Raw genomic sequence first — 19,703 nt, forward strand, 5'->3', positions numbered from 1 at the left:
CTGCATGGTGTGTATAGCACTATCACCTGGGGACGCTGCTGCATGGTGTGTATAGCACTATCACCAGGGGATGCTGCTGCATAGTGTGTATAGCACTATCACCAGGGGATGCTGCTGCATAGTGTGTATAGCACTATAACCAGGGGATGCTGCTGCATAGTGTGTAAAGCACTATCACCAGGGGATGATGCTGCATAGTGTGTATAGCACTATCACCAGGGGATGATGCTGCATAGTGTGTATAGCACTATCACCAGGGGATGATGCTGCATAGTGTGTATAGCACTATCACCAGGGGATGATGATGCATAGTGTGTATAACACTATCACCAGGGGACGCTGCTGCATGGTGTGTATAGCACTATCACCAGGGGACTCTGCTGCATGGTGTGTATAGCACTATCACCAGGGGACGCTGCTGCATGGTGTGTATAGCACTATCACCAGGGGACGCTGCTGCATGGTGTGTATAGCACTATCACCAGGGGATGCTGCTGCATAGTGTGTATAGCACTATAACCAGGGGATGCTGCTGCATAGTGTGTAAAGCACTATCACCAGGGGATGATGCTGCATAGTGTGTATTGCACTATCACCAGGGGATGATGCTGCATAGTGTGTATAGCACTATCACCAGGGGATGATGCTGCATAGTGTGTATAGCACTATCACCAGGGGATGAGGCTGCATAGTGTGTATAGCACTATCACCAGGGGATGATGCTGCATAGTGTGTATAGCACTATCACCAGGGGATGATGCTGCATAGTGTGTATAGCACTATCACCAGGGGACGCTGCTGCAATGGTGTGTATAGCACTATCACCAGGGGATGATGCTGCATAGTGTGTATAGCACTATCACCAGGGGATGATGCTGCATAGTGCGTATAGCACTATCACCAGGGGATGATGCTGCATAGTGCGTATAGCACTATCACCAGGGGACGCTGCTGCAGAGTGCGTATAGCACTATCACCAGGGGACGCTGCTGCATAGTGCGTATAGCACTATCACCAAGGGACGCTGCTGCATAGTGCGTATAGCACTATCACCAGGGGACGCTGCTGCATAGTGCGTATAGCACTATCACCAGGGGACACTGCTGCATGGTGTGTATAGCACTATCACCAGGGGACTCTGCTGCATGGTGTGTATAGCACTATCACCAGGGGACACTGCTGCATGGTGTGTATAGCACTATCACCAGGGGATGCTGCTGCATAGTGTGTATAGCACTATCACCAGGGGATGATGCTGCATAGTGTGTATAGCACTATCACCAGGGGATGATGCTGCATAGTGTGTATAGCACTATCATCAGGGGATGATGCTGCATAGTGTGTATAGCACTATCATCAGGGGATGATGCTGCATAGTGTGTATAGCACTATCACCAGGGGATGATGCTGCATAGTGTGTATAGCACTATCACCAGGGGATGATGCTGCATAGTGTGTATAGCACTATCACCAGGGGATGATGCTGCATAGTGTGTATAGCACTATCACCAGGGGATGATGCTGCATAGTGTGTATAGCACTATCACCAGGGGATGATGCTGCATAGTGTGTATAGCACTATCACCAGGGGATGATGCTGCATAGTGTGTATAGCACTATCACCAGGGGATGATGCTGCATAGTGTGTATAGCACTATCACCAGGGGATGATGATGCATAGTGTGTATAGCACTATCACCAGGGGATGATGATGCATAGTGTGTATAGCACTATCACCAGGGGACGCTGCTGCATAGTGTGTATAGCACTATCACCAGGGGATGATGCTGCATAGTGTGTATAGCACTATCACCAGGGGACGCTGCTGCATAGTGCGTATAGCGCTATCACCAGGGGATGATGCTGCATGGTGTGTATAGCACTATCACCAGGGGACACTGCTGCATGGTGTGTATAGCACTATCACCAGGGGATGCTGCTGCATGGTGTGTATAGCATTATCACCAGGGGACGCTGCTGCATGGTGTGTATAGCACTATCACCAGGGGATGCTGCTGCATAGTGTGTATAGCACTATCACCAGGGGATGATGCTGCATAGTGCGTATAGCACTATCACCAGGGGACGCTGCTGCAGAGTGCGTATAGCACTATCACCAGGGGACGCTGCTGCATAGTGCGTATAGCACTATCACCAAGGGACGCTGCTGCATAGTGCGTATAGCACTATCACCAGGGGACGCTGCTGCATAGTGCGTATAGCACTATCACCAGGGGACACTGCTGCATGGTGTGTATAGCACTATCACCAGGGGACTCTGCTGCATGGTGTGTATAGCACTATCACCAGGGGACGCTGCTGCATAGTGCGTATAGCACTATCACCAGGGGACACTGCTGCATGGTGTGTATAGCACTATCACCAGGGGACTCTGCTGCATGGTGTGTATAGCACTATCACCAGGGGATGCTGCTGCATAGTGTGTATAGCACTATCACCAGGGGATGATGCTGCATAGTGCGTATAGCACTATCACCAGGGGACGCTGCTGCATAGTGCGTATAGCACTATCACCAGGGGACGCTGCTGCATAGTGCGTATAGCACTATCACCAGGGGATGCTGCTGCATAGTGTGTATAGCACTATCACCAGGGGATGATGCTGCATAGTGTGTATAGCACTATCACCAGGGGATGATGCTGCATAGTGTGTATAGCACTATCACCAGGGGATGATGCTGCATAGTGTGTATAGCACTATCACCAGGGGATGATGCTGCATAGTGTGTATAGCACTATCACCAGGGGATGATGCTGCATAGTGTGTATAGCACTATCACCAGGGGATGATGCTGCATAGTGTGTATAGCACTATCACCAGGGGATGATGATGCATAGTGTGTATAGCACTATCACCAGGGGATGATGATGCATAGTGTGTATAGCACTATCACCAGGGGACGCTGCTGCATAGTGTGTATAGCACTATCACCAGGGGATGATGCTGCATAGTGTGTATAGCACTATCACCAGGGGATGATGCTGCATAGTGTGTATAGCACTATCACCAGGGGACGCTGCTGCATAGTGCGTATAGCGCTATCACCAGGGGATGATGATGCATAGTGTGTATAGCACTATCACCAGGGGATGATGCTGCATGGTGTGTATAGCATTATCACCAGGGGACACTGCTGCATAGTGCGTATAGCACTATCACCAGGGGACGCTGCTGCATGGTGTGTATAGCACTATCACCAGGGGACACTGCTGCATGGTGTGTATAGCACTATCACCAGGGGATGCTGCTGCATGGTGTGTATAGCATTATCACCAGGGGACGCTGCTGCATGGTGTGTATAGCACTATCACCAGGGGACACTGCTGCATGGTGTGTATAGCACTATCACCAGGGGACACTGCTGCATGGTGTGTATAGCACTATCACCAGGGGACGCTGCTGCATGGTGTGTATAGCACTATCACCAGGGGACACTGCTGCATGGTGTGTATAGCATTATCACCAGGGGACGCTGCTGCATGGTGTGTGTATAGCACTATCACCAGGGGACACTGCTGCATGGTGTGTATAGCACTATCACCAGGGGACGCTGCTGCATGGTGTGTATAGCATTATCACCAGGGGATGATGCTGCATGGTGTGTATAGCATTATCACCAGGGGACGCTGCTGCATGGTGTGTATAGCACTATCACCAGGGGACGCTGCTGCATGGTGTGTATAGCACTATCACCAGGGGACACGGCTGCATGGTGTGTACAGGGGCTTCTGGGAAAGGCAGTGTTGGACCAATGTAATGCTGAGCTATATGGCTTAGTAGAGGAGGAACCCCAGTAATGAGTAGAGGAGTTTGCGGAGTGGGCGGTACAGAGTCATGTTAGGTAGCAGGAAATTCGTTACATAAGAAAAAGTCCCGGATTAGGACTTTGAGTAACTTCAATCAAACATGTCAGCAGGCTGTGCTAATGCAAATCATGCTGAAAATACACTGCCCCTTACCTTCAAATACATCTGTCATCTTACAGATCTGAGCAAATGTGGCCCCATTGGCCCACGTATACACCACATCCATCAGGTTGGGGCGGAAGGACCCCAAATACAGCTCTTCATCCACCTCTAGCTTGGCTTCTGCGGACACTTTCGCAATCCTCCTCGCCGTTTCCTGTATATTAAACAAGACATGAGCATTCACAACTTAGAGGGAAACTTAACAGGCGGCAGCAGCGCAAGGACAATTTCCAATACATTTCATGCTAAAATCGCAATAAAAAGGAGCAACAATAGAATAGAGCAGTCTCATCAGGCAGGGCGTCTCAGATAAGGCTGTTTAGTTGTTGCTCCTTTTCTTTGCCTGAGAAAGCGAGCTGTTAACCCCCACGAAACGCATTGCAACACTGTTGGAGAAATAAATATTTGTTCTCATTTGAAACTGACTTATTGAGTCTTCTATGGGGAGGTAAGCCCATCACTAAATTACTAACACCCCGCCATCTACACCCCCCCCCCCCCCCCCCCCCCCCCCCACACACACACTGCTTTTAATGTATTTCACTCTGCCCTGGCGCCATTGTTCCTCCACTCCGGTGGAGGGGTGTCTATAGTTCTTTTCTTACCTCTACAGTGAGGGACTTCTTAGCCTAAGTGGAAACCGGCCATTTTTCCCACCTACCCATACAGTGGTTGCTCTGGAGATAACTCACATTTGTGAAGAGCATTCTTATACTTTTGCCTACATATACCATTACTAAACATACTACATGTAATAATCTGCTCTGCTGTCTGCACAGGCAGGCAGCTTTTTGACCATTTTTCAGGTCTGTATGCTGCAGGTCCCTGGAAAGGAGACCTGTCTTCACTCTGCAAGTTTCAGACTTCCTGTTCTGGTGAGGGATTTGCATTCACTTATCTGGCTTTTGATAGCTCTGCCTCTCTTGAAGGCTTGCAGTATAAATACCATTTCCTCCCAGAATTCCCTGCTGGTCATAAAGGTTTGGTTCTGCTGGACTTACCTTGAGTTACAGCCCCTCTGCTAATTGTTTGCTACCCTGCTGGTCATAAAGGTTTGGTTCTGCTGGACTTACCTTGAGTTACAGCCCCTCTGCTAATTGTTTGCTACCCTGCTGGTCATAAAGGTTTGGTTCTGCTGGACTTACCTTGAGTTACAGCCCCTCTGCTAATTGTTTGCTAAATATTGTCTTAGAGTAGTTATCCTTGGGAGTGCACAAGCATTCCTTCTAGCGCAGTCAGGCTGTTTATTATCTGTATTGCCTAGTTCTGTCTTATCTGTTGCGATTGCACTTTCTCCAACGGCGGCTGACCGTGAATCGCTCTGTCTGTTTGGATCGCATTCGCCCTAGCGGTAGAGGTGGTGGATCTTTCTGTATTCTGTCTTGGAGTGTAAGCCAGAGCAGCGGTTGCTACTGGTTGCTCCGTCTGTCTGTTGGGATCGCATTCGCCCTAGCAGTAGAGGTGGTGGCTCTCTCGGTACTCTGTCTTGGAGTGTAGCCAGAGCAGCGGTTGTAACTGGTTACTCCTGTCTGTCCTGTCTCATCCGTGCGAAGGTATTGTCGCCAGCGGTGGCTGACAGTGAATCGTTCTGTCCTGTTCCTAGATCGCATTCGCCCCAGCGTTATAGGCAGTGGATCTCTCGCCTGAACCTTGGAGTTTAACCTTAGCTGCGGTTGCTACTGGTTACTCCTTCTGTCAGTCTTGTCTGGAACGAATGCTTGCGGTTGTCTGGGTGAGGCAACCGATTAGCAAGCGTTCGCATTCTTTGTTAGTTTTCTTTTTTCGGGTTTCATTTGTTAGTCAGGGTTGGTACGCTTTGTCGCTGTTGCGCTTAACGTGCGGTGACCGTGCCTTGCACGTGCTTTGTCGCTATTGCGCTTAACGTGTGGTGACCGCGTGTAGCTAGTCCTGTCTGTTCTTTCGTGTTGGATTATAGTTTGTTAATTGGTTCTGTATTTACTCATCCTATGACCTGTCTTTACTCAGTCTTGTGTCTCTATTAGCAATCGCCATTCTTGCGATTGCTTTCTCACTTTGGTCTTCACTGTTGTAGGTCAACTGTTGCCGGGTGGCAACTAGATTGGTGGACATACATACATTCTGTCTCTGTGCTCTCTCTGTGCAGAGGGTTTATTCCTCTGCACTCCACAGTTCCATCTGCCAGTTGGTATTCCTCTCTACAGGTGCATTTGCACCATAGCTGGGTTCCCTTATCTAAACGCTTGTGGAGGGTTTCCGTAGTGTCGGCGCACAGGTTGTGCGCTGACCACGGAGATAATTCCACATTCGTTACACTACACTATATTGGACTGTGAATTGTTTTCTCACATGCATCTGTACATGCCGAAACCAGCGGTCGGCCAAGGGCAACATCAGTGGTTAGGTGTGTACACACCTTTGGATATTATTATTAATTAATGAGCAAAGATGTGGAGATATCTAATCAGATCAGCACTACTTTATAAATAGGCTTTGCAAGATTAGCAAATGTCAAATAAAGTTTGAAATAAACCGCACTATACCCACAGTAAAAAGATCTTCAGTACATAGGCTGCAGCGGAATGGGAAAGGTGTAAAGAATTACGGCATAAATCAAAGCGGCATGGTGCCATAGTGCATAGCACTTTGGGCCAAACACTATCTGCATAGAGTTTTTATATTCTCTCCATATTCGTATGGGTTTCCTCAAGGTACTCTGGTTTCCTACCACATTTCTGAAATATACAGCCAAACGGACTATGGAAGGAACTAGATTGTGAGCTCCTCTGAGGGATAGTCAGTGACATGACTAACTCTGGAAAGGGATGCAGAAGACATTAGCGCTATATACTGTAAATAATAAAGCCACATTTGGATTACCTGCATTTGCCGGAGAGGTCCTGCAAGTTGCTCTGTTAGTTTGGGCATCTCGTTGGACTAAAGAAAAAGAAAACATAGATCAGTAAAAGGCCTTGAAATTGTCCATAAAAATCACCTCAGGATCTCTCAATGCGTGTCACTAAAGCAAACCTGAAGTAATCTGGGGGGGAGGAACGGGGAGGTTAGGTACTCGCATATGGAGATGGAAGGCTCTATAACCTAAAGAGCCTTCCTCCTCCATCTCCTCGTTACCCCACTGTCCACTAGTCACAATTCACATCTTTGGGACTCCTCAAAAAGCTTTGAAGACAAGTGCTTCCAAAGAAAGGCACCTCTGTACTGCGCTTGCATGACCACAGATCCACTCTCCTTCAGAGGTACTCAGGGACAAGTGCTTCCAAAGACAGGCACCTCTGTACTGCGCATGCGTGACCACAGATCCGCTCGCCTTCAGAAGTACTCAGGGACACAAGTGCTTCTGAAGACGGGAACCTCTGTACTACGCTTGCACGACCAGATCCATTTGCCTTCAGAGGTATTCAGGGACATAAGTGCTTCCGAAGATGGGCACCTCTGTACTGCGCATGCGCGACCACAAATCCACTCCTTTAGAAGTACTCAGGGACACGTGCTTCTGAAGACGGGGACCGCTGTACTGTGCATGCACGACCACAGATCCACTCGCCTTCAGAAGCATTCAGGGATACAAGTGCTCCCGAAGATGGGCACCTCTGTACTGCGCAGGTGCGACCACAGATCCAATCAGATTCAGAAGTACTCAGGGACACAAGTGCTTCCAAAGACAATATACTGAAGTACACTGCAGGGCCGGTGGCCCCAAACATTGGGAGTGAGTGAAGGGAGGCCACTGGCAGATTCCCCCTTTGTTACTGCTATCACGGAGTCAAACATGGCAGAAAAATGGAGCGTACTCTGCCCAGCGTGACCACAGATCCACTCGCCTTCAGAAGTACTCAGGGACACAAGTGCTTCTGAAGTCTGCCTGCGGATCAACCTTCAGATCAGGTGTGTGGAGTTGGTACAAAAATCATTCCACTCCAACTCAGGGCCCTGACAAACTGAGGAGCATTTTGTGGGCATTTCCGCTTTTTAAAAAAAAATTGCTTCCATTGACTTACATTAAAACTGCAGCAAAGTAGCCGCAATCGTGATTTTTTTTTTTTTTTTTTTTTTATTGCGATCATGGTAATGCTTTTACTAGGATTTACGAAAACATTACGCAAAACGCTCCGCGATGTGCTAGGGCCTTCAGGCTCCTCAGTTTATGAAACCTCCAACTCAGAGTACCCCAAACTGCTCCGAGTCCACAGCCCTGCTTCAGCCAGAATAATTTCACCCGAGGGACAGCCAGGGAACAAGGACAGAGAGGACCAGGAAGACTTTGGCATCCAGAGCCTTCCCTCTGAACAGTGGAGTATCTTAACTTTTTTTTTTTTTGTCACAGTTCATGTCAGAGTCACTGTAAGCTCTTTCTAACAAAGCCAGCTTCACTGCCCTGACTCTGCAGCCCCAGTTCAGTTTAATATGCATTTCATAGAGAGCACAAAGCTAAATGCAACCACGTTCTGTAAAAATGCTAGTGTTTTTCCAAAATAACAAAAATATGGGGAAAATATTGCCCCATCAGCAGCATCCCCCAGCACTCCCCCTGCACACATCTGCACTAACGCTACTACATACACACAGGCTTCCTACAGGTCTTCTGTTAAAGTGGACCTGAACTCAGAACCTCCTCTCTGCTCTTAAAGATCAGAACCATCATAATAACCTTTAAAGAAAAACATTTCTTTGTTACAGCTGATATAAATCCTGCAATAAATCTGCAGTGTCTACTTCCTGCTTTCATGGAAGCAGACATAGGGTTAACATTCTGTGTTTGCCAATTCGCTGATCTGCTGTGGCACCCAGCTGACACAGTTGAGAGAGAAAATTACGCTGGAGATTAGAAAAAGATGAGGGGGAATTAGACAGGCTAAACTCTCTGAATACATACAGAGTGCATTTCTATAGGTTTTCCTTCTGTCCCGTGGAAGAGTTCAGGTCCACTTTAAGCCATTTTTCACAAAGCCTTCTCCATTGCCCAGATTCTGCAGCCCCAGTTCAGTTATGCATTTCATAGAACACTAACTTAAATGTAACAAACTTTTGCAAAATTGCGGCAGTTTTTGCAAAATAAATAAAAATATGGTGAAAATATTGCACCATCACAAGGGTCCTGATTGTCCAATCAGCATCCTCCAGCTACCTGCACACTCCTCCTGCACACATCTGCACTACCACATAAACACACAGACTTCCTACAGGTCATACGGATAAATTGTCAGGAGTGTTTCTAAAGCTGCACAGATGTGTGTTACTATGAATCACAGTGACACGCCGACACGTAGCAGCACAACCATGGAAACGCAACATTCTCTACACGCCAACATTCCCAAGGTGTCGGAATTCCTCAGTGAGTAACGGATGATATAGCACCGCTAAAAGCAGCACTGAAAGCTGGGCCAGTCAGTACAAGCCATTCTTACACCCCGGACTTAAAGTGGATCCGAGATAAACTTTTACTCATTGCATAATTGTGTTCCTTACATATAGTTTATAGGGCATTCCTCAAGCCAAATACTTTTTTTCTTTGTTTTAATACTCTAATTCCCTATAAACTAAATACACCTCGCCCACAGCTCAAAGTGCCTTGGCACTCCATGTAGCAAGGGTTTATGGGAGCTCAGTCTGGGCAGGAGGAGGAGGAGGTTACTAGCCAGAGATTTCAGAGGCAGAGGGGAGGAGGGAGCAGGAGAGGGGAGGGAGCTGAGGGCTGGAGATGCAGTTGCAGCTTGCCTGTGTGTAATGTTTAATGTGACAAACAGAACATGGCTGCCTTCATTGTATCACAGGAATAAATAAACATGAAACTGTTGAAGCTGTTAGCAGCTAGATTTGCTGTGTAAATTATCTAAACTTGAGATAAGATATATAGACAAGTTACTTATGGTTAGTTTTTCATCTTGGACCCACTTTTAAGGAGTTCAATGGCTCAACCTGCAAAAAGGTTATGAGGTTACAGCTCATTATATAAATGACATAATAGTGGCCAGTTTCACTTCTAGTGCACAGGAATAACGCAGTCATTATTTCCTGTACTTTGGTTTTCAGTGCAACTGCCAAGTTCTGTTCAGTTGTATTGAATGGCCATTGCGCAAAAAAACAGCAGCATTCAGTGTTTATTTTCCTTCCCATGGTTCGCATTGTATCGTACGAGTGGAAAGAGCACTGTGATTTTCAGCAACAGAAAAGTCAGCACATGTAATGCACTCCAAAAATAAAAGTCCATACACAGTCTAGATGGAGGTCACCCAATGGGGACTGGTACTTCATCCCACAGGCAACATTGCTGGACTGCGGCTGAACAGACCCGTAGTTAGCCTGCAGGCTAGCGACGCGTTCTGTTAACGTTCACTCGGTCAAATTGATCCACACGTCAGATTATCGGCAGATGCAGTTATATCGGCCGCCTCAACTAACTTTAATTTAGCGTGTGTGCGGGCATTTAAACTAAAGGGCATGCTGTGGAAAAGGGGCCTAATGCTGAGAATACAGGAGATTTTTTGGGCAGATTCACTGGCTGATCGATTTTCTGATTTGAATTGAACACTATGAGAAAATCGATCAGAAAAACTATCAAACATCAACAACTCTGTATTCCCAGCATTCAACACAAAACAAAAAGACAGAGCCCTTGGGCTTCAATCCCTATCTGGCCTCCCATCTTTTGTTAATGTAGATGTAAGTAAATTTACATGAACAGTGCACAGCAGTCATTGTGACATACAAGGGTAACGGCAAATGCAGGGTGCACACCTCCTGTTACAGATTGACTTGAATAGAAGACAAATGAGCCGCAAAATAAATAAGTCACCACCTACCCAATTATCACTCATATGTATCGGAATTTAAAAGGTGGCCATACACTGATAGATTTGCAGCAGATTCGACTATCATATAGATTTCTGTCAGATGCCTGTCAAGTCGAATCTGACACACACTAGGAACAGATTTCCAAAAGATTTTACAGTGAAATATATTGGAAATCGATCTAAATGCATTATTGGATCATTAGATCCAACACAACTCTATGGGCCACCAATCTGCTGCCAGAAGCAGATGGACCTACATTTTTCTGTAATGCTGGGCATACACTGCTCGATTTTGACACTCGGTTCCGTGCCTGATTGTTTACCATGCCCGATTCTGCAGGCGATTCTCTTATCTTCCGCTCGTTTCTCTTATCTTTTCCCATTGTCCTCCATGCAGAATGGAGCGCGGAAACGATCGGGCGGGAGAGCGGACATGTCGGAAATTATCTATCGAGCCATCTAAATGCATTCGATTTTCTGTTAGATTATTTTCTGTAGAGACTGGTCATTATCTCTGGTGCATTGTCTTCTGGTTATCTCCTGCTGAGTAGAACAATGCCTAATTGCTCGGCAGATAGATGGTTAGATAGATAATTCCCAACATGTTGGAAATTATCTATCTGGCAGGTAAATCTATCAGAAAATCTAAAGCCGCATCTACACGAGTAGATGCGGCCGCGATGCTCCTTATCAATCGAGCCGCTGATGCGGCTCGATTGATAAGATCCGACAGGACGGATCTCCGCACCGCCGATTCCCTGCTGGCTCCCCGCGAGGGGACAATGGCAGGGAATCGAGCGGAAGATAAGCGGCGCCGGCGGGGACGGGCTAATCGAGCCGCCGGATCGCAGCCTCATCTACCCGTGTAGATGAGGCTTAATGCTGGGAATACACAATGAGATTTTGAGCCATTAAGATGCTCGGTAGATAATTTCCGACATGTCCGATCTCCGTGCAATCGTTTTGCTGTTCGATTTCTCATTGAAGTGATTTGAAAAAAGATAAAGAGAATCGAGCGCCAGAATTGACCCGTGTATTCCTAGCATAACAGAAAATTGTATGGTGTATTCCCAGCAAAATACCTTTTGCTATAGACTCTGAACAAGCATGCAGATTACATGGTCTGAGCAGATTAGCCGTTTGCTTGTTTCTGGTGTGCGATTCAGACACGACTGCAGCCTAATAGCTGAGCAGGGCTGCCAGGCAAGTGGTATTTTGTGAAAGGAATATGGCAGTCACAACATGCCTCATCTCTGGTTTCCTTTAAAAGGCAGCGACCCCGTCCCCAAATATAGCATAAATGCCTGAAAAATTCCATTATTTGAACTAGAATGGTCAAACTTCTATCCACAATTTGGAGGAAGGTGAAGATCTACTAAACAATCTGGTAATATTCTTGCAAAACGTACAGATGAGCGGGGAATACTGGAGATTCACTATACTTCACATGAAGCGTGCAAGCCACCCTGCTGAGTGCATTTCCTAGTGCATGCTGGGCAGGCATCCCTCTTCACCTATACACTGCTGAGGCAGAGCTGCTTCCTGTGGAGAACAGCTGTAAAAACAGAGCACTTCATGAGAGAATGCCCCCGGACTGCAGCTGTACTCTGTGCCACATGTGCGGAGGATGCCATGTTTGTTTCTCCACTCCCCCCACTTCTCAGAGAGTTCAAACAGAAGCCCCTCCGCTTACTCAACTCCTCATTACCTCTATAGAGTCAGCTTCCCCCCTTCCTCTCCCCCCAAGGTGTCAACTTTTCCCCTCTACTGTACACTTCATTATAATGATAATCGAGGCAGCTGCTCCAGCCTCCACCACAAGCCATCACTGGAGGATAAGCAGCAGCTTCCCAGCACAACACAATACATCTTTATTAGCGTAAAGGACAACTTAAGTGAGAAAAATATGGAGGCTGCCATATGCATTTCCTTTTAACCATTTAACGACCGCCTAACGCCGATAGGCGTCGGCAGGTCGCAAGTGGTTTCCCATGGAAACGGCTGCTCATTCGAGCGGCCTTTCCATGTCAGTTCACGGAGGGTGTCTCCCTGTACTGTCTGCGAGCCGCCGATCGCGGCTCGCAGGCTAAATGTAAACACGCGGGGAAGAAATCCCCGCTGTTTACATCATATAGCGCGTCGTAAAGGAGATCGGCGATCCCCGGCCTCTGATTGGCCGGGGATCAACGGCATCTGATAGGCCGAGGCCTATCAGAGGCGGCGCAGGACGCATCGCCGTCCTGTGCCACCCAGGGGATGGAGGGGAGGGAGGGAAAGAGAGGGAGGCCCAATATCGCTGCAGAGGGGGGCTTTGAGGAGCCCCCCCCCCGCTACACGCAGCAAGCCTGCAGCGATCAGACCCCCCCAGCAGGACATTCCCCTAGTGAGAAAAAAAGGGGGGGCAGGGGGGAGTCTGGTCGCCCTGGCTATTATACGATCTGTGCTGTGGGCTGGAGAGCCCACAGCACAGATCCGACCGGCATAGCCTGGTCCTTAAGTGATTAAACAATACTAGTTCCCTGGCAGTCATGCTGATCTATTTAGTTGAAGTAGTGACTGAATAACACCACAAACAAGCATGCAGCTAATCTTGTCTGATCTGACAATGTCAGTAACACCTGATCTGCTGCATGCTTGTTCAAGGTCTATGGCAAAAAGTATTAGAGGCTGAGGATCAGCAGGATAGCCAGGCAACTGGTATTGCTTAAAAGGAAAGCAATATAGCAGCCTCCATATTCCTTTAACAAGGAGCAAACAGAGATTTGAAAGGTAACTACCAGGAAGTATGAGGCTTGCACTAGGCCCACTGGCCTGCACATTACCTCAGGGGACAAGCAGACATACATAAAAGGTGCGAGTTTTCTTTTGGGCCCATCCACACATCCACTGTGGTGCTGTCTGTTGTGCAATCCTGAGAGATATGGTTCAGTGCTAACTGGGTTTACTGCCCATTTTACCTTACAGTAAAGTACAGACAGACAAGTAACAACAACATTTCTATAGCGCTTTTCTCCTATAGGACTAAAAGCACTTAGGCTCTCTCCGATTCAGTAATTAGTAGTAGGATGAAGTACTAACACAACACAAATTATATTTCTGCAAATGCCAAACTGAACAGGTGGGTTTTCAGCCTGGATTTAAACACATCCAGAGATGGAGCTGTCCTGATCTGCTGAGGTAAGGAATTCTATAATGTAGGAGCGGCATGACAGAAGGCTCTGAGACCAAGCGTTTTCAGGTGGACTCTGGGTATGACTAGGTTATTAGAACCTGTGGATCTGAGATTGCAGGGATTTCTATTCCAGGGCTCAGATTATGTAGAAGTAGAAAGGGCTCATGATTTCCTGTGGGCCCATTCCCACACACATCTGTTGCGGTTGGCAATAGGCAAACCAGATTGGTATTACTCTTTTGGGACAGTGAGCTTTTCCATACATGTGATCAATGACACACAACTCCTTGACAGTGCCCGTGGACAAGCTAACCCCTACAAAATGGACACAGCCCACCCGTACAGTATAGACGTGGTACAGTCCACCCAAACAATATGGACGCTATATAGTTGGAATTGCCTTCCGGTTTTAGGATAAATTTAGAGTGTGAAAAATAGAAATGACAGTAGGGGGCTGTTAGAAACTAGGATGGGCTTATCAACATGTAGCTATTCTATGTGAAGACACAGCTAGGAAGCCTTCCATTTCACACCAAAATCTGTGTTTCCGAGAAGCTTTTCATCAATACCCACAACAGAGAAAGTGTTTAGAAATTGGAATACATTTCCTGGGTGTGGTTAATAAATGAATAGCTGACACGACCTTTGACTGGCAAACAGTGTTCCGCATGTCATTGGGATGTCATCCATCTCTCTAGAAACACACGCAGTGACTGGGTTCACAAAGGAACAAGCTCCATTCATCACCATTGACCCTCCCGGCCTGGGAAAGGACTTACATTCTCCTGGAACACAAAGCAGCTGAGCAGGGCCGTCGCTTGTTCCGCTGTCAGGTCATTAAAAAGACCATTAAACATCATTTCGGTCAGGAGCAGCTCATCAGCACTGCGGAGACAAGAGAAGGGCATGTTTGTAATACATTCAGCAGATACCAAAGAGAAAATACAGTTTCTGTCCTTTTCCCAAAGCTCTGAAGAATTAACAGCAAGCACTCTTCTTGTATCTTTAGAACAAATACAGTTTTAATAAATTCCATTGCATTGGAAAGATACTGTACTGGTTAAGGGCTCTGCCTGTGACACAGGAGACCAGGGTTTGGCTCTTAGAATTTCGACTCTACTTGTTCATTAAGCCAGCCCCTATACAGTAAGGAGACCTTGGGCAAGACTTTCTAACACTGCTACTGCCTACTGAGTGTACCCTAGTGGCTGCAGCTCAAGCACTTTGAGTCCGCCAGGAGAAAAGCACAATATAAATGATCTAGGTTATTACATTTTTATACTCCTCTTGTTAAAGGACAACCGAGGTGACATGTGACATGATGAGATAGATATATGTATGCACAGTGCCTAGCACAAATAAGTAGGCTGTGCTCCTTTTTTTTTTTTCCTTTCTCTGCCTGAGAAAGCTAGACATCAGGTATGCAAGTGACAGTTTCTGCCTGGGTCGCACTGGGTCAGACTGTAGCATAATCCTCACTGATAATTACAGCCATAAAACACTTTCCTGTCAGTAAATGGCTTCTGAGAGCGGAAAAGAAAAAAAGGGTTAATAATTCATAGATTTGAGCTCTGGTATCCTTCAATTAAGTTTTCATTGAGCAGATACAATAAAACCTTAAAAACTAGTTTTAATTATAAAATAAAACTATGGGATATCTAAAAAAAAAAAAAAAAAAAAAAGTCATTTTAGGAGGAGGATAGATACAATTGTTTTTCTCATCAGTTTATTTTCACCTTGATTGTCCTTTAAACGACTAGAAATATTAATTTTAAGCAAGCCTGAAGCAACCTGAAGAAAAGACTGATACTCACCTAAGTAAAGGGAAGGCCCCAGATCCCACCATAGAGCCTCTCTCCAAGCTCTCTTTCCACTGCAGTCCTCTGTTCAAAGTTAGCACCTTCAGGACTCCTAGTAATGACTTGCATCTCCGAATGCTTCTGAAGATGGGTGCATATGTACTGTGCATGAGTTAGCCCAGACTCGCATGTGTGCAGTACGGATCCGCTAGTCTTTGGAAGCACTCGGGTACTTGAAGTTGTAGGATGGGGACCAGAGCTGGGATGAGGGCATGGAGAAAGGACCACAAAAGCTTTATAGGATCCAGAGACTTCCCTTTCTATTTCAGACAGAATTTCTTTAACAGTAATCTCAAATTGCATTTCTGCAGCCATAGCAACAGTACTGTTTGACGTACAGACTGCAAAGAAAGTCATGAGCTGCACACAGCAGCTGCTACTCGTTACTCTACCTGCACAGCTTGACGAGTCAACCAAACTGGCAGGAGGAAGTTACACACCCACCAACTTTTACTGTTCGCAACACCTTGGAATGGTTATGCTTTATTTGCACAATATGCCTTTCTCCCTGGTCATCTCTTCTCACTACTACCTACAAGACTTTTCTCAATCCTCCCCTTATCTTCAGAACACTCTCCCCTCAACACATCTTCCACTCACCCACACTTACCCTTTTTAAGTGCAACCTGAAATCTCACCTCTTCAGGAAAACATACTCTCTTACTTTGGCCACCCTAGCAAGTGACCACCATTTAACCATCTCATACACAGCTTCCTTTCACATACCGTCTTATCCCTTAACCCTTTAGACTGTAAGGCCAATGGACAGAGCTCTCTTTCCCTTTTGTCTCACAATGCTGTGTAATATGTGTGCATATCTTCACCATTATGAAAAAAAAAAAATCTGTAACTGCAATCTGTTCACTGCAACAGCTGTAATACACATAACGTTTGCCAGTGACAACAGATAAGGCTATCTTCTCCTGCTCTCTGAAGTGAAATAAACAATCATACACAGAGACAATATGTAGGATTGTTGTCAAATGTTCTTTTACATAACAGAGTAGTTACTGAAATTTTAGTTTTGGGAGTATAATCCCATTTTAAGTTTTAACTGCTGGAAATGTTTTCACATGACCCTTAGGTCTCATCCTCAAGTTAGACCAATTGGTGTGGCCAGGCTTAAAAGAGATGGAATTCTTACTAGCAGGAACAGACTGCGATAACACTTTAGCGATACACTATAAAATGGTCCGTGGAACAAGTTTCTTCTCGTTTACCTTTTTGTACTATATGCATATAAGATATACAAGTTCTTGGAGGGGCTGAAAATAGCAACAATTGTTCCCATGCTGCTTTCTAACAGAAATACAGTTGCCATGGTTACAGATAAATGTGTAAAGAAAGTAGAATTTCCCTACACCCATCACAACATAAGCACCAGTCTGAGAATTATGCTATCATAGGACCCTGTCGGCATCCACCTTATTTATGGAAACTAGTGGAAGGTGTACCCTTCGGGATTGTTTCTAGTGGCAACCCTCGCCCTGTGTGTCATAGCCTCGCCCTGTGTCACTCAGGCGAAACGGTACAACTCATCGTGGCCAGAACTGGCACATCATGTACTGCTACAAAGAATGGATTAAGGGGTTGGAAGAACCAGTACTGCACAACTTTGAACAGAAGGAGGCACTCCGACAGCATGAAGTGCTATTAAAGTAGACAAGTTCATGCCATAAGTGCCTCCTTCTGTGAAAGAGAAACCGTAACCAAGAATTGAACTTCATCCCAATCAGTAGCCGATACCCCCTTTTACATGAGAAGTCTATTCCTTTTCACAAACGGATCATCAGGGGGCAGGGGCTTAGCAATAGGGGTTGCAGAGGTTGCGACCGCATCGGGGCTCTTAGGCCAGAGGGGCCCCGAAAGACCCTCCCTCAATTACAGTATTAGCTTCCTATTGGTCCTGTGCTCATAATAATCACTTCTGTAGATAATTTGAATAGTGGTAATTATTAAACTGTTCCCCATCCCCTTCTTGCACCTCTGACACTGTAGTTGCAATTGGCAGGTTTTGGTGCGCCGTATCCATTGTTACATATAGAGTGCTTGGGGGGCCCCATTGTAAAACTTGCATCAAGGCCTACAGCTCCTTAGCTACGCCACTGTCAGGGGGTTCTGTATGGCTGATATTGTGATGAAACCCCTCCCACAGTGTGATGTCAGGACCATGGTTCTGACATCACACTGTGGGAACCTTGTTGCATTGTGGGAAATAACAGCTGTTTACAGCTGTTTTCAACTGCCAAAAAAGCAAGCAGCAACTCCTTCCACTGACATCACCTGCAAGCAGCAAAAATGTCACTATGTGATAAATGTCAGAATGTAAATCAGGGAGAGGAAAGATCTTACAATGGGCAAACACTGACTAAATCATTTATACATAATTATTGTAAAAATTGAGCACTTTTTTTTATTACATTTTCACGTGAGTGCCTCTAAGTTGTGCAGTACTGGTTTGAGGGATTTGCACTGGCCCAACTCTCCAGACTGGATTGAATTTCACAGAGCCGGTGGGTATAGCAAGATATTCCCGGCTGGAAGAACCAGGATGTACGCCAGAAATCTGGGAGGGAATAAGTTCCTTACCTGCTGATCTCACAGGCCACTCGTCCTTTCATTTCTATGACATCAGAGGAGTTGGCAAACCCCATCCGTCTGAGAACACGCTTCCGACATTTCAGTTCATCCATCTGTAATACTGTGCGAGCTTTCTTCAGCTCCCGCTTTGCTGCCTTGATGTCCACTGCAATCTACAGATGAAAAAAAATAGTCTATATAATTTAACATCTATGTATAGTCTGAACAGGGCAGTGTGTGCCATAATTATACAGAAATAATTCAGCATGGCATAGTTACTTCTCCCCATAACAAGTCTTTTAGAAATGTCCACAGGTCTGCTACAGAAGTGAAATAATTTGCAGTAATCATGTGCATAGGTACCTTGGCAGTGTATGGTTGGCTGGCAAGTATATCTGGCTGGAGGCACCTAGTGAGGAAGCCTAATACTTGAAAATAGTAAGAGGACAAGAGGACAACAACTCTGCCTGAAAAAGGTGTTTGCCCTGTCTTCAAACAGTAGGCTGGAAGCAACCAATGAGGTAGTCTAATATATATTGCCAGAGAACAGTACCAATACTGCCTAATGCTGGGCATACACGGGTCGATCCAGCAGCTAATTAGCCGCCGGATCGACACCCGCCGCTTCCCCGCGGATCGATTGCCGCTCGTCCCCGCTGGCGCTCCTCATCAGCCGCTCGATTCCCCGCTATGGTTTGCCGGCAGGTCATCGGACCTGTTGGATATTATCAATCGAGCAATCAGCGGCTCGATTGATAACAGCGCACCTCGCCGTGCATGCCCAGCATTAGCTTTTTCTCCCATGTGTTATAAGTCACACCCTAGGGTGGGAGTAAGCCTCTCCAACTGGGCAGTGCAATGATTAGAACTGGAATAAAGTTACAAAAACAGCTTTCCTAGTTGGGTAACACTCCTCTGTGATATTGATTTCAGGGTGGGAATTCAGACTAAATCAAATAACGGTTTTCTTCACCTCCAGCTTTTCCACCTCCAGTGGTTGCCATATGAAATGTATCTCCACATGTGCACAGGACTGATATAAGATCCCTTTCTCCTTTTTAAAGGGGAACTTCAGCCTAAACAAACACTGTCATTGAGTAACATTAGTCACGCTAATTAAAATAGATAGGTAATATCCTATTGTTTTAATATCCTACTGTTTCAAAAGAACAGAAAAAGGTTTGTGATTACATGAGGGCAGCCATCTTTTTGGTTGAAAGGTGGTGACAGGGAGCAGGGGAGACAGTTCCAACTGTTCTGTGTCCTGATCACCACTCCCAGCTGCACACGCTAGGCTTCAAATCTAAAAAT

General features: G+C 46.2%; 1 protein-coding gene across 1 annotated transcript in view; it reads right to left on the reverse strand.

Annotated features, from left to right (window-relative positions):
* MTREX (Mtr4 exosome RNA helicase) overlaps positions 1 to 19,703 on the reverse strand; it is a 144,600-nt gene that overhangs the window by 32,129 nt on the left and 92,768 nt on the right. Inside the window, exons 22-25 of the mRNA XM_068249254.1 lie at positions 18,402 to 18,565; positions 14,733 to 14,838; positions 6,850 to 6,906; positions 3,982 to 4,144 (exon numbers count right to left, since the gene is read on the reverse strand). Of these exons, the coding sequence (XP_068105355.1) occupies positions 3,982 to 4,144; positions 6,850 to 6,906; positions 14,733 to 14,838; positions 18,402 to 18,565 (490 nt within the window). The remainder of the gene's footprint in view (positions 1 to 3,981; positions 4,145 to 6,849; positions 6,907 to 14,732; positions 14,839 to 18,401; positions 18,566 to 19,703) is intronic.

This window comes from Hyperolius riggenbachi, chromosome 1 (genome assembly GCF_040937935.1).
Source record: "Hyperolius riggenbachi isolate aHypRig1 chromosome 1, aHypRig1.pri, whole genome shotgun sequence".
Lineage (NCBI taxonomy): Eukaryota > Metazoa > Chordata > Amphibia > Anura > Hyperoliidae > Hyperolius > Hyperolius riggenbachi.